Raw genomic sequence first — 12,261 nt, 5'->3', positions numbered from 1 at the left:
ACCAAGCAGCGGCAGGAGAGAACACATGTAAAGGTAAAGAAATCTGCAAGCTTTTGGAACCAGAGGCTCCTTCTCCTGGCAGAAAAGTTGAAGGATGAGAAGTGGTGTGATGGAAAAGGGCATCCAGGTAAAGGACTGGCGAAGACTTCTTTCACCTGTCTTCCTTCCCCTGGCCCCAAAAGCTTACAAATTTCAATACCTTCATATGTGTTTTCTCCAATCTGTCACTGGGTGAGTCAATTTTCTTTTTTTTTTTTACCTCTCCCACTCCATTATAGTCCAGTTATATAGGAAAAACAGAATTTTTTTAATGGCTACACCAATGTTATGGTTCACGTAGTGAGAAAACTACTTCACACCCAAGCAGATAAGGAGGGGGTTACATTATTCACGTTCTATACAAGTATATTCTTAAAGGAGAAGACAGGTCTTCTTGGAATTGTAATGTAGAATGGGAAGTTAATGTCTTGGGCTTTGAAAAATTCCCAGCACACAAAGAAGGGAGCTGATGTTCCAGAGGAATAGAAATCTTTTAGCTGTACGCTGGAAATGTGTATATATGTTAAGTACCATTCGCTGGCCATTAATCATGAGTTACACATGCCCATGTCAGAATTGTAGAACATGAAGACAAAGAGTCGAGTTAAAAACGGCTACATGTTAATGCCAATCAATGGAAGAGAAGACAGCTAAAAATAGGAACATGGAGAGAGGTCTATAAAATACACTGTAGAGAAACAGAGGTCCTGAACTAAAAATTAAATGACCTTTGCCACATTGCCATGCAGGATAAAAAGTAAAACGCGGTTGACTGACCATGCGTCATTTGCTAATACGGCTGATAACTCAGACGGCAAACACAAACAAGAATGTAAGTGTTCCATCAGGTCATGGTGGATCGTCAAAGATTGAGCGAAATGAGGACAAACTGTTGGGGGAGCACCACTTAATAGATGGCGATGGCTGCAAAGTGAGTGTCCGATAGGCAAACTAGTTAAAATGATCTCCTCATGGCGAGAGGTGGTTATCCAAGACGCTGGGAGAGACTTAATAAGCCAGAGCTTGTTCTCATGAAGGGAGGACCAGTGGTGATGACAACGTGACACCACCTGCTGACAGACGGCAACACAGAGATCATCAGAGAGAATGTAAGTACTAGTGGGCTGCAGTACAAGGACAGCATCTTCGGCAACAGCGACAGTGGCTTCGTTTCCTGTCAGACCGACATCACTTGGAACCCACATAAACTTCACAGTGATTCCATCAAGAGTGAGCAAGTGACAGCTTTCCTGGACCCATTGCACTAACGGATGGGCGGTGTACAGCACACAGAGGCTTTGAATGGCACTGAGAGAGTCGGAGTAGATGACGCAATTGAAAATCCTGTGTCGTCGGGTGCACTGCGTGGCCTGATCAGGGCAAAGAGCTCTGCTATAAATACTGAGCAGCGTTCCGGAAACCAATACGGAAAAACATTGGTGCCAATCATGAAGGCACACCCGACACCAGGCCACTCCAAGAGTCCTCAGTGTAAATGAAGGTACTACAGTGAAGTACCGGGAGTAGTGTCCTTAGTAAGCAAATCAAGGCCAAAGTGAACACGGACCGCCGCACAAAGCCAAGAAGGTGAAGGGTACACACTCACTGGGAAAGTTAAAGGTAGCGTTAAGTTAAGCTGCCGCAGCAAGAGCTGAAAACAAACTCCTGGAGGTAACAGAGAAGAGGGACATGCCCCACACTGGCAATCAAAGGAGTCATCGAAGGAGGTATAAAATGAGTGGCCACGCATGGCAGACAAACAGCAGAGGAGAAAGTCACGGTGGTAGGACAGCAGTAGTTCTGCATACAGACTCTCAACTAGGCTAGTGCACAAGGCATCAGTGGCCAAATGGATGCCACGATGGTGAATAGTATTGAGGCGGCGTAAGAGAACAGACCGCTCGAGATGATGGGCATGCTGGGCAGCACAGAAGGATAGGTCCAAATGGAAATAGGTGTACGTGGAGTCTGAAAGGAACGTGGGTGCTCCTGTGTTAAGGCAGAGGAGGTTAAGTTGATTGAGAAGGGCAACCACGAGGACACCTCTCGGACAGGTTCTGGGAGAACCCCAAAGGGGATGGTGCGCATTAAAGTCACGGAGCAGCAGGAAGAAGTGAGGTATCTGCCCAATAAGCTGGAGGAAGGCTGTCCTGGTGATATTGAGCAACAGAGGGATGTAAATGGTACAGAAGTGAAAAGATCAAGTGAGGAAAAAAGGGTGAAATGTAACAACTTGAAGCAGGTAGTCAGGGAGGTGGGTTGACTATGAACGCCGTCCCATATGAGCAGCATGACTCCCCCATGAAATGGAATGCTGTTCACAGGGAGAAGGTCAAAATGAACCAGGAAGAAATGCAAGAGCTCAAAGTGGTCATTAGGATGCAATTTTGTATTCTGGAGACAAAAATGGGCAGACGCTGCTATCCTAAGAGCAGCCATAAGTCCTTTTTGTTTGATCGATGGCCATGAATGTTCCATTGAAGGAGAGTCATAACGAGGAAAGGGAAGGAAGGAAAAAATGATGAAGGGGCGTCACCTCAATGGTTGCAAAGTGCCAGCCTTCAAAGACAGGGCACAGAGGCTGGAGGACCCTGCTCCATGATATCTACAGAGTTATTGACATTCCCCTTCTGCTGATTTGCAGAGTCCAGGGTGAAAAAACGGCTGACGGTGCACACCAGCACACCAGTGACACGGACGTCAGCCACATGAGGGTATCACGTGGTGACACTGTCAAAGAGGATCTCTGGGTCAGCGAAGAAGAAAACTGTTTTCCATTATTTGACTTCTTGGAGCCTTTCCAGATGGCTGAGGAAGGCTCAGATGCTTGTTGGCTGGAGGGGATAGGAAATCTTTGCAGAAGTATTCCTTCTGCCCTCTCCAGCCTATCGGTTGTGTAGCAGGTGACTTCACCCCAGGAGGTGAATGTTTGGTGGCCTGTTGCACAGCTGGACGAGGATATGGCGATGCTACCATGACAATGAGTGATTTCTCAACCTCAGAGCCGAATCTGAGATTGCATGCCTGTGTGGCCATGTCATTTATGTAGCGAGATATAGCAAGAACATTACAGTACGTGCCAGATGGTAGAATGCAGGATCCACAAATAACCAATAACTTGCAAGCGACCAGGTAAGGCACTTTTTCCTTTAACTGTATTTCCTGGACAGCCCGCTCATGGAGATACATGGGACAATCTGGAGAGGCGGCGGCATGGTCGCCACTGCAGTTGATAAAACGGGAAGAAGGAGGCAGATAGTCGCCATCATGCACATTCCTACCACAGGTTACACATCTGACTGGGTGTGAGAAGATGTTCGAGTGTGGTTGAAATGATGACACTGGTAGTAGAACATAGTGTTCGGACTGTACAGCCACACTGTGACAACTTCATAGCCTGTTATGATTTTGGACAGAAGCACCACTCTATCAAAGGTGAGAAAACGTGCTTGTGGGCACCAAGACTGCATCTACCTTTTTCATCACCTGATGGACACAATGGCACCCTGATCAGAGAGGTACGTTTGGATTTCTGCCTTGGTCAGACCATCAAGCAGCCTAGTGTAAATATCACCATGGGAAGAATTCACAGTTCTGTGGGCCTCAACACGAACAGGATGGCCATGGTGAAGCGAAGCGGCATGCAGTTGTTGTGCTTGAGTACCAGAAGTAGTCTCCAAGAGCAAAGAGCCCCTGTGTAAATGAGAGCAGGATTTCACAGTGCCGGCAATTGCATAAACACCTTCCTGAATAAGAAACGGATTTACAGTCGCAAATGACTGATCATCTTTAGTACGTGAAACCATGAGGAACCATGGTGCAGCTGTGAGGGTCTTTGAATCATAAGCATCATTCCATTTATGTTTGATAGACAGCAAAGATAATGATTGGCTCACTGTGAGAAAATCCCCCACTATTGCCAGCATTTCCAATGGTGCACTCCTTCTGACTGATACCCCCTCCCCCACCCTGAGGTGGCTCACCTGACTTAGGTGATTGTTCACATCTCCCAAACACCTGGCAGAGGGACCAATCGGCAATTGGGGAAGCCAGCAGCTTAGGCAACCACCCCTCCTTTGGCCTGACCTGTACCACGAGTTAGGTGTGAATCCTACATGTTGACCTGGGCTGGGAATTATGCGTTACCCAGTCACCAGTTACTTGTCAAGATGCATGGGCCAGCAAAGGAGTGCACAGGGAGGAAGAAGAAAATGATATGCCTCAAACCTCGAAGCAGAGAAAGGCTAGGAAAAGGTGACCGAAAAAAGGAAAAAGAGAAATGAAAAACAGTGGTGAGACTGTTCTTATGTGAGCTACTGAAAATGCAGAACATGTTCCCTAAATCACCCCAGACATGTTCCCCAAGGGAAGGAAAAGAGTAGCAGGAAGATAGACATGCTGCACTGAAAAGGTGCTTCAAAGGCTAGGGACCCTGTGGTATCCACGCACGAACTCACCAACTTGAGGTGAGCCCCCTGAGGGGATAATGTGCAAAGATGTTCTCAGACCAAATTCATCTGGAGGGGGGGGGGGAGTGTTGGTTTTTATCTGTCTGAACTGAGGATGATGTATGAGGCTTTTGAGTACAGAATAATGAAATGATGGAGGCAGCTTTTATTTTATTGTTTCCTTATATACCTAAAGAATGGACTCATTCTCCATAATAAAATAATAACAATAATAATAATAGTAATAATAAATAATAGAGGATTATAAAGGAATTGTGTGTAGAATTCTACCTCCACCAGGTGAAACAAAAATCTAGTTGATGTGTAAAGCAAGGTCGATCATAGGAAAAAAGTAAGTATGAAAGGTTGCAAGAAAAGACACCAAATAACAGTGCAATGAGGACAAAATTGCCATGTGCAAACAGGTGTTTCACAATGTATTGCACAAAAAGTTATACTATGAGAAAATAAAGCATAACAATGTTCTATTATTGTTCTGAGATGTCATTTTTCAATTATGGAAAGTGGAATAGTGATTATTAAGACTAGAATAGTAATTAGAAATTAGTTTGACTTTGGTTAGGGAAAAACTATACATTCAACGAAGCTGGAAATATGTAATTCAGGAGAAGTTTCTGGCTTCTGTAAATGGTTAGTACTGCAGTTAAATGTTTGTTACTTTTCTTAATAGAAAAAATATTGAAAATACATCAAAATGGGTGGCATTCCAAGAAATGGCAAGGATTACATGGCCAGAAATCGAAATGATAACTAGAAGTTGGGTAATTAACTCTGTAATCCTGAAACGGTGTAAGTCAGAAGGCTGGTAATCTTTTTGCAGTTGCAAGCAAAGTAACCTAGCTGACAATAGTATCCGAGGTAGCCACTGTTGTCTACTGTGTCATTGTCTTGTAGTTAATTCTTTTTTGTGCTTGTGATAAGTGTGTGCTATTGTTACAGTTACTATCTTTATTAAATATATCAATACTATCAAACAATGGAAAATCCAAAATGAAATGTAACAATATTATGAAAAGAAAAGTTGTCACTCACCATACAGTGGAGATGCTGAGTTGCAGATAGGCACAACTACAGACTGTCACAAATAAAGCTTTCGTCCTGTGAGGTCTTAGTCAAAAATTGATCTCACACACACACACACACACACACACACACACACACACACACACACACAAAAAACTGCTGTCTCAGGCAGCTGTAGCCTGAGACTGCAGTTTTGTGTGTGTGTGTGTGTGTGTGTGTGTGTGTGTGTGTGTGTGTGTGTGTGTGTGCGCGCGCGCGCGCGCGCGCGCGTGTGTGTTTTGTCTTATTTTTGATAAAGGCCTTACAGGCCAAAAGCTTTATTTGTGATAGTCCTTTTGTTGTGATTATCTGCGACTCAGCAGCTCTGCTATATCGTGAGTGGTGACATTCCTTTCCATAAATATGTCAATACAAAAGACAATTTCAGTTTCGATTATGAACTGCAAGTATGTGATTTTTACATCATGTGTGACTTCTACTTTTGCGGAAGTATGAAGCACAGGTTAATGTGCATGCATTGTAGGAGGTAGGTGTGGCTTCCTAGCTCCCCACTCCTCCCACCTAAACGGCTCCTCACTCTGTTGTGGTCCATGTGGGGACTGGGCTGGCTTCCTCCACTACTTGCAACTGCCTATGGCATTCAGCCACCTTACATTTAACATACCATATGTTTATGCATACTGACTGACTAACCTGCCAAATATTAGGTGTGGTTTTCAGTGTCTGTATCTTCAGATAATTATTCTGTTAAATCATTAAATCTGAGAATCATTAGTTTGTGATCCATCTGAATGAAGAGTAAACATTTTAAGCTACCATTCCCTTTTAGTGTCCTCCCCCCCCCCCTCCACACACACATACATACATACACAGAAAACAGTTTTTTAAATTTTCTGGAGTCATGTTGAATCTCCTGTCCGATAACAGAAAATAGCCTCTCAACATCTACATAGGTAACTGGAGCAAATTTAAAATCTCCTATTATTGTAGGCTCCATTTCTACTGCAATAGAATTGTCACCTTGTAGAATCTTTTGAAACATTTCCAAGTTTGCAGGATTTTTCAAAAACACCACCTGGCACACAATCCAATTCTGCAATGCGTCATTCAAAGTTTTCACTGACTTTTTCCGTGGCAGTCCTGTTTCCTGAAACTGGCTGATCACTTTTGGCAGGCAAACAAACTTGGCCACAACAAAAATGAAGTCCTTTCTCATTTTCAAAGATTCAGGAAGTTTCTTTGGTGCTGTAATTGAAGATGTTGCAGCCACCAGAGGAATGACCATCTTTTACTCAGGAAATCTGAAGCATAGTGAACTGCTGCTGAAGTCCATGTCGCCCCCCCCCCCCACCCCCCCAAATCTTGTTACGATAAGCTGAGAGTGCAGAGGAATATTTGGTGTAGTTCTTTAAATGTCTCAATCCTTGACAGAGCTTTCACACATATCTTCTTAACACTGGAAATCAATTTGTCGACATCTAAAACAAACTTTGTATCTCTTCCGATACCCTCTAAAAACCACGCGCAATGCTGGTCACGTGAAGCTTGCTTGGAAACAGCACTTTAAAAGCTATCCCAGTCTTTTTCACGTATGGTGCAGCATCTGAGATGAAAAGTAATACATTGTCACAAATTTCTTTACACAAAAGTAATTGGAATGAATTAGTAAAACAAACTGTGTGATAATTCAATTGTCAACTTTTTCCAGACACACTGTTGTAAGCAGGAATGCTTTTACTGATTCTCTTTCTGAAGGACAATGACACTGGCAATAAAAAGGTCTATAGCATCTATTGCCTTGTCAATTGAAATACAGATCTCTTTATTTTTTAGTTCATCTTTAATGATTTTCATTCCTTCATCTTAACATTCACATTTTCACAGTCTTGATTCAAGGAGCACAGATTCAACCATATTCTTCTCCAAAACCTGTTTTAATTTAAGATGCTAATTGTGATTTTCTACTTATATTGCAACTGGTGTTGAAAACAAAGAAATCTTCCCAGTAGCCTTGGAAAATGCACTTTTGTGCTTGGTCGTACTGACATGTTGAGAAATGAAGTATTTCTTTTCATAGTTCACTGACTGCTCACATACTCCGCATGAAAGTATTTTACCGTCAGTAGAAAATATTAATGTAACTTAATAACACTGAAATTCAGCATGTTACTAGCTGCCTTGCATAACAATGTCATAATAAAAGCCGAATGAAAGAGATCCAAGTAACCACAGACAATAATTAAAACCCTTACCAACTGTTACCTCTTTTTACAGTGACATTCAATGCTGTTTTTAATATTAAAGCAATAAACAAGGATCAAAAATGCAACAAAATGCATTTATATAAAAAAGATAGAAAAAGGCACCATAAAACTGCAGAATTTCAATTACAAAGATGTAAATCACAGCTTCACATTCAAATTGAAGATAGAGTCAACACATTTAAAATGAATTCTGCCATTATTCTGGTCTCTGCTCATTACAAAGACATTCTGCCAATGTTCCGGTCTCTGCTTGTTACTGTTTCTCAATTTGTTTGTAATTATCTTTTACAATAATGCAAACTAGTTACAGCTTAGTGCATACTAATTTTGCCAGTGTTACCATGGTTATAGATACAACATTTGCACAGCTGACATTGAAGTATTAACATGGTGAGAGGGGTGGGGTGGGGGTGGGGGAGACAACCTGAGTATGAACAAAGGTTTGATGATATGAGCTGTGCTGATCTGCCAGTAAACAAAGGAACAGGAAGTGTTACAGACAAAACAAAACATTTACTTTTCATGGTGTGATCCTGAATGTGTCTGTGTTCACAGGCCTACACAAAAAGATTATCTTAAGAAGATTGCTATAAAGTACGACAACAGATAATTTAACCAACAACCAAGCAACTTCATAGTATGATGTTTGCTGCCTTATGATGCACATCATCTAATTATTAATGTGTTTCAATATAATAAAAGTGTTCAGTATGAAAAGAGATAATTTTTTCATTGCTGATATTAGTCAATATTTTATTCTCCTTCAATGCCTCGCCCCTTGTTTCTCTATTCTAATATGCAATGTTCATTGTTAAAATACAATGTCATAGTAGTCACCCCACAAACAATTTAAAATTAATCATCATACTAATCCAACAACCCATTCTATCTCGAATGATAGCATATAGGAGTTGCAATAAATGGGAAGAATTCACGAATCTAGTATAATCTTCACCTTTACTCAAATACTGTTATCTTTTAGCAATAACTGTTTTTATACACTTAATATTTAACTTACAAAGACGGAAATTATGGAACAACTAACAAAAAACTGCTATTCTTTTCACTGGTAGCTACTGCGAATTCAAAGGCAGTGCACAATACTTACCAAATAACAGCACCCATATGTCGACATAATATACATCTCTGGAAAATCCAGGATGGAATGTAACAATATTATGAGAAGGAAAGTTTCTACTCACCATATAGCAGAGATGCTGAGTCTCAGATAAGCACAAGAAAAAGATTCTAACAATTATAGCTTTCGGCCGTAAAGGCCTTCGTCAACAATGCAAGAAAGCATCTCCAATATATGGTGAGTAGCAACTTTCCTTCTCATAATATTATAATATACATCTTTAAACTCTCTTTAAAATCCCCCTGCAACTGGCCCCTAAATTTGAGATACTGTCTCTGTTAGGCACAAACGTCATGGTTACTTGTATTTTCAGCCCCCCCACCCCACTACTACACTGCAATCATCCCACAGGATTCCGGTTGGTTTCACTTCACTACAACTAAAACATTAAATGAGACGTATCAACAAAAACATTTAGAAAAGTTAACTGATTCAGTACCCACTGTCACAAAGTATTTTTTCTTCAAATTTCTGACAGAAAAATCTGAGACAATAGTGGTTTCATTAAAGAAATTATAGAACTTCAAACCCCTAAACTGTAACAACTATAATAGGAAGAACTTACCCTGTTTGGCATCAGAAGTAATGATTGTCCTTTTTTTGCCTCTCCTGCTTCAACTTTTCCCATCACAACCATTCCCATGTCTTTATACTTATCAACTACAGGCATTACAAAAGGTCCACCCATCTTGCGATTGAGTGACGGTAACTTGTCAATGAATGGTATAAATGCATCACCTCTGGAAACATAAATTTACATAAAACACTAACACTTTTTATGATGATTAAATTAAGAGATCATTGAAGATGAATGAAAGAGCACTGAAGAAGAAGAAGGTGGGGAGTTGTACCAATACAATGAAAGCCAGCACAATAATTTTCAAAGTATTGACAGTTAACAAATATTATAAACTACTGCAGTTTGAACGATGGCTACTCCAGGTTGGAATATCAACAATATTAGGAAAAGGATAGATTGTTATGCACCATAAAGATGACACACTGAGTTGCATACAGACATAATGAAAAGACTGTTACACATACACCCTTCACATAAAGCCTTTTTCAGAACACCCCCCCCCCCCCCCCCCACCACACACACACACTTATTGACACAAGCATACACAAATGACTGCCATCACCAGCAGCTCGGACTGGAATGCAACTATCATGGTGAGCGGCACTCTGTGGAGTCGGGAGAGAAGGGGGAGGGATAGTGGGGTATGGATGGGGTGGGAGACAAGTACCCTCTGTGCAGGGACTAGATGGAGGCATGACAAGACTGCCTGGTGCAGTTGGGAAGTTATGGGACAGGGAGGTGAAGAGGAGCATGGAAGGGGAAACATGAGCACATGCAGTGGCAGAGGGCAACACACATGGAGGGTGAGGAAACAGTTGGGTGGAGGGTATGGGGCAGTAGGTTACTGTAGGTTGAGGCTGGGATGATTCTGGGAGCGGAGAATAACTCCCATATGTGCAATTCAGAAAAGCTGTTGGTGCAGGAAGGATCCTGATGGCCCTGATTGTAAAGCAGCCACTGAAATCAAGCTCGTTATGTTCAGCTGCATGTTGTGCCACAGGGTGGTCAAGTATGCTCTTGGCAGTCACAGTTTGGCAGTGGCCATTCTACCTAGTGGACAGCTGGTTGTTAGCCATACCAATACAAAAAACTGTGCAATAATTGCAGCACAGCTGGTATATGACAGGTTTGTTTTCACATGTGCCCCAGCCTCTGATGGGGATAGGATAAACCTGTGAAAGTACTGGGATAGGAAGTGCTGGGTGGATGGATTGGACAAATCTTGCACCTGGTCTTTCACAGGGTTATGATCCCTGTAGGATTGGCATAGGGATGGACTAGGTTGTTGTGGAGGTTGGTTAGGCAATGGAACACCACTGTATGAGGGATGGAAGGATTTGGGGTTCAAAGCACGAGGATAAGTAGTCAAAGTCCTGATGAAGGATGTGGTTCAGTTCCAGTCAGGGTGAGGCATTGGGTGCCAAAGGGCATTCCTTTGAAGCTAGTTCTTAGGGGTGGTGGGAGCACTGAGAGTGTGGGGGAAATGATGTGAGAGATCTGTTTGCACACTAGGTCTTGGGGTAGTGCCTGCCAGTGAAGGTCTTTGAGAGACTTTAAGCATACTGGACAAGGGAGTTCTTGTCACTGCAGATACAACAGCCTGGGTGGTATCCAGGAAGGTGATACATTGGGCTGAGGAGGACCAGGTGAAGCAGATGGGATAGAAGGTGTTGAGGTTGTCAAGGAATGAGGATATGGTGTCTTGGCACTGACTTCGGATCATGTAGATATCATGAATGAACCTGAACTAGACTGGGTGCTTGAGGTTTTAGGAGGCTCCGAAGGTTTCCTCTTGATGGTCAATAAACAGGTTGGCATAGAAGGCTGCCGTGCAGGTCCCCACGGCTGTGCCATGGATTTGTTTCTATACTCTCTCTTCAAAGGTGAAGTAGTTGTGTGTTAGGATAAAGTTAGTAAGATGCATGAAGAATGACACAGTGGGTTTGGAGTCTGAAGAAAGTGTTCAATAGCAGCAAAATCATGGGAATGACAGATGTTGGTGTATAGGGAAGTGGTATTAACAGGGACAAGTAGGGATCCAGAAGGTGAAGAGGTGAGGATGGTGGAGAGTCAGTGAAAGAAGTGGCTGGTATCTATGACATGGAGGCTAGTTTTCAGGTTATTGGTTGGTTGTGTTAGTAAATTTCTGCACCACTTCAGAGAAGTATTTCTTTCCCTGGCTAAAAACAAGCCAGATATTCGATTCCTTAAATGTGACCAGAAAGGTGGAAAAGGAAGGCTGTATTACAAAAATAACAAATTAAAACTCTTATAATACATTATTATTTTTTAAAGGAATCTTTTATATACTGAAGAATATCTTACCTGTACCATGGACAAATTTTTTCATCTAATGGATCCTTCAGGCCTAGCCCCGTAAGGCCTGAACAAGGCATAAATGTGAGGTCTTTCTGAGGATTGAAACCGAGTTTTCTTAGATAAGGCAAAATTTTATCACGGCATTCGTTGTATCGTGCTTCAGACCATTCAACTGTTGGGTCATCCATTTTATTAACAAGCACTACCAAATGTTTAACACCAGCTGTTTTAGCCAACATTGCATGTTCTCTCGTCTGCCCCCCTCTGTCAAATCCCGTTTCAAATTCCCCTTTACGTGCTGATATAACCTGTCGAAGAAAAATTAAATTACAAAGTGTACAAAACATTCATGGAAATGAATTATTTTTGACACACACCTTTTCATTTTAGGTGTACTAGATGTACTGTATTCACAAACAACAGTGCCAT

The 12,261-nt window shown here is 42.0% G+C and overlaps 1 protein-coding gene across 1 annotated transcript in view; it reads right to left on the bottom strand.

Moving 5' to 3' along the window:
* The window catches only part of LOC124776219 (eukaryotic peptide chain release factor GTP-binding subunit ERF3A), a 71,062-nt gene that overhangs the window by 50,274 nt on the left and 8,527 nt on the right, over nucleotides 1-12,261 (bottom strand). The window contains exons 5-6 of the mRNA XM_047251074.1: nucleotides 11,839-12,140; nucleotides 9,499-9,673 (exon numbers count right to left, since the gene is read on the bottom strand). Of these exons, the coding sequence (XP_047107030.1) occupies nucleotides 9,499-9,673; nucleotides 11,839-12,140 (477 nt within the window). The remainder of the gene's footprint in view (nucleotides 1-9,498; nucleotides 9,674-11,838; nucleotides 12,141-12,261) is intronic.

Source organism: Schistocerca piceifrons, chromosome 2, assembly GCF_021461385.2.
Source record: "Schistocerca piceifrons isolate TAMUIC-IGC-003096 chromosome 2, iqSchPice1.1, whole genome shotgun sequence".
NCBI classification, from domain to species: Eukaryota; Metazoa; Arthropoda; class Insecta; order Orthoptera; family Acrididae; genus Schistocerca; species Schistocerca piceifrons.
The sequence above is the reverse complement of the archived record's forward strand: the minus strand, read 5'-3'. Positions and strand labels throughout refer to the sequence as shown.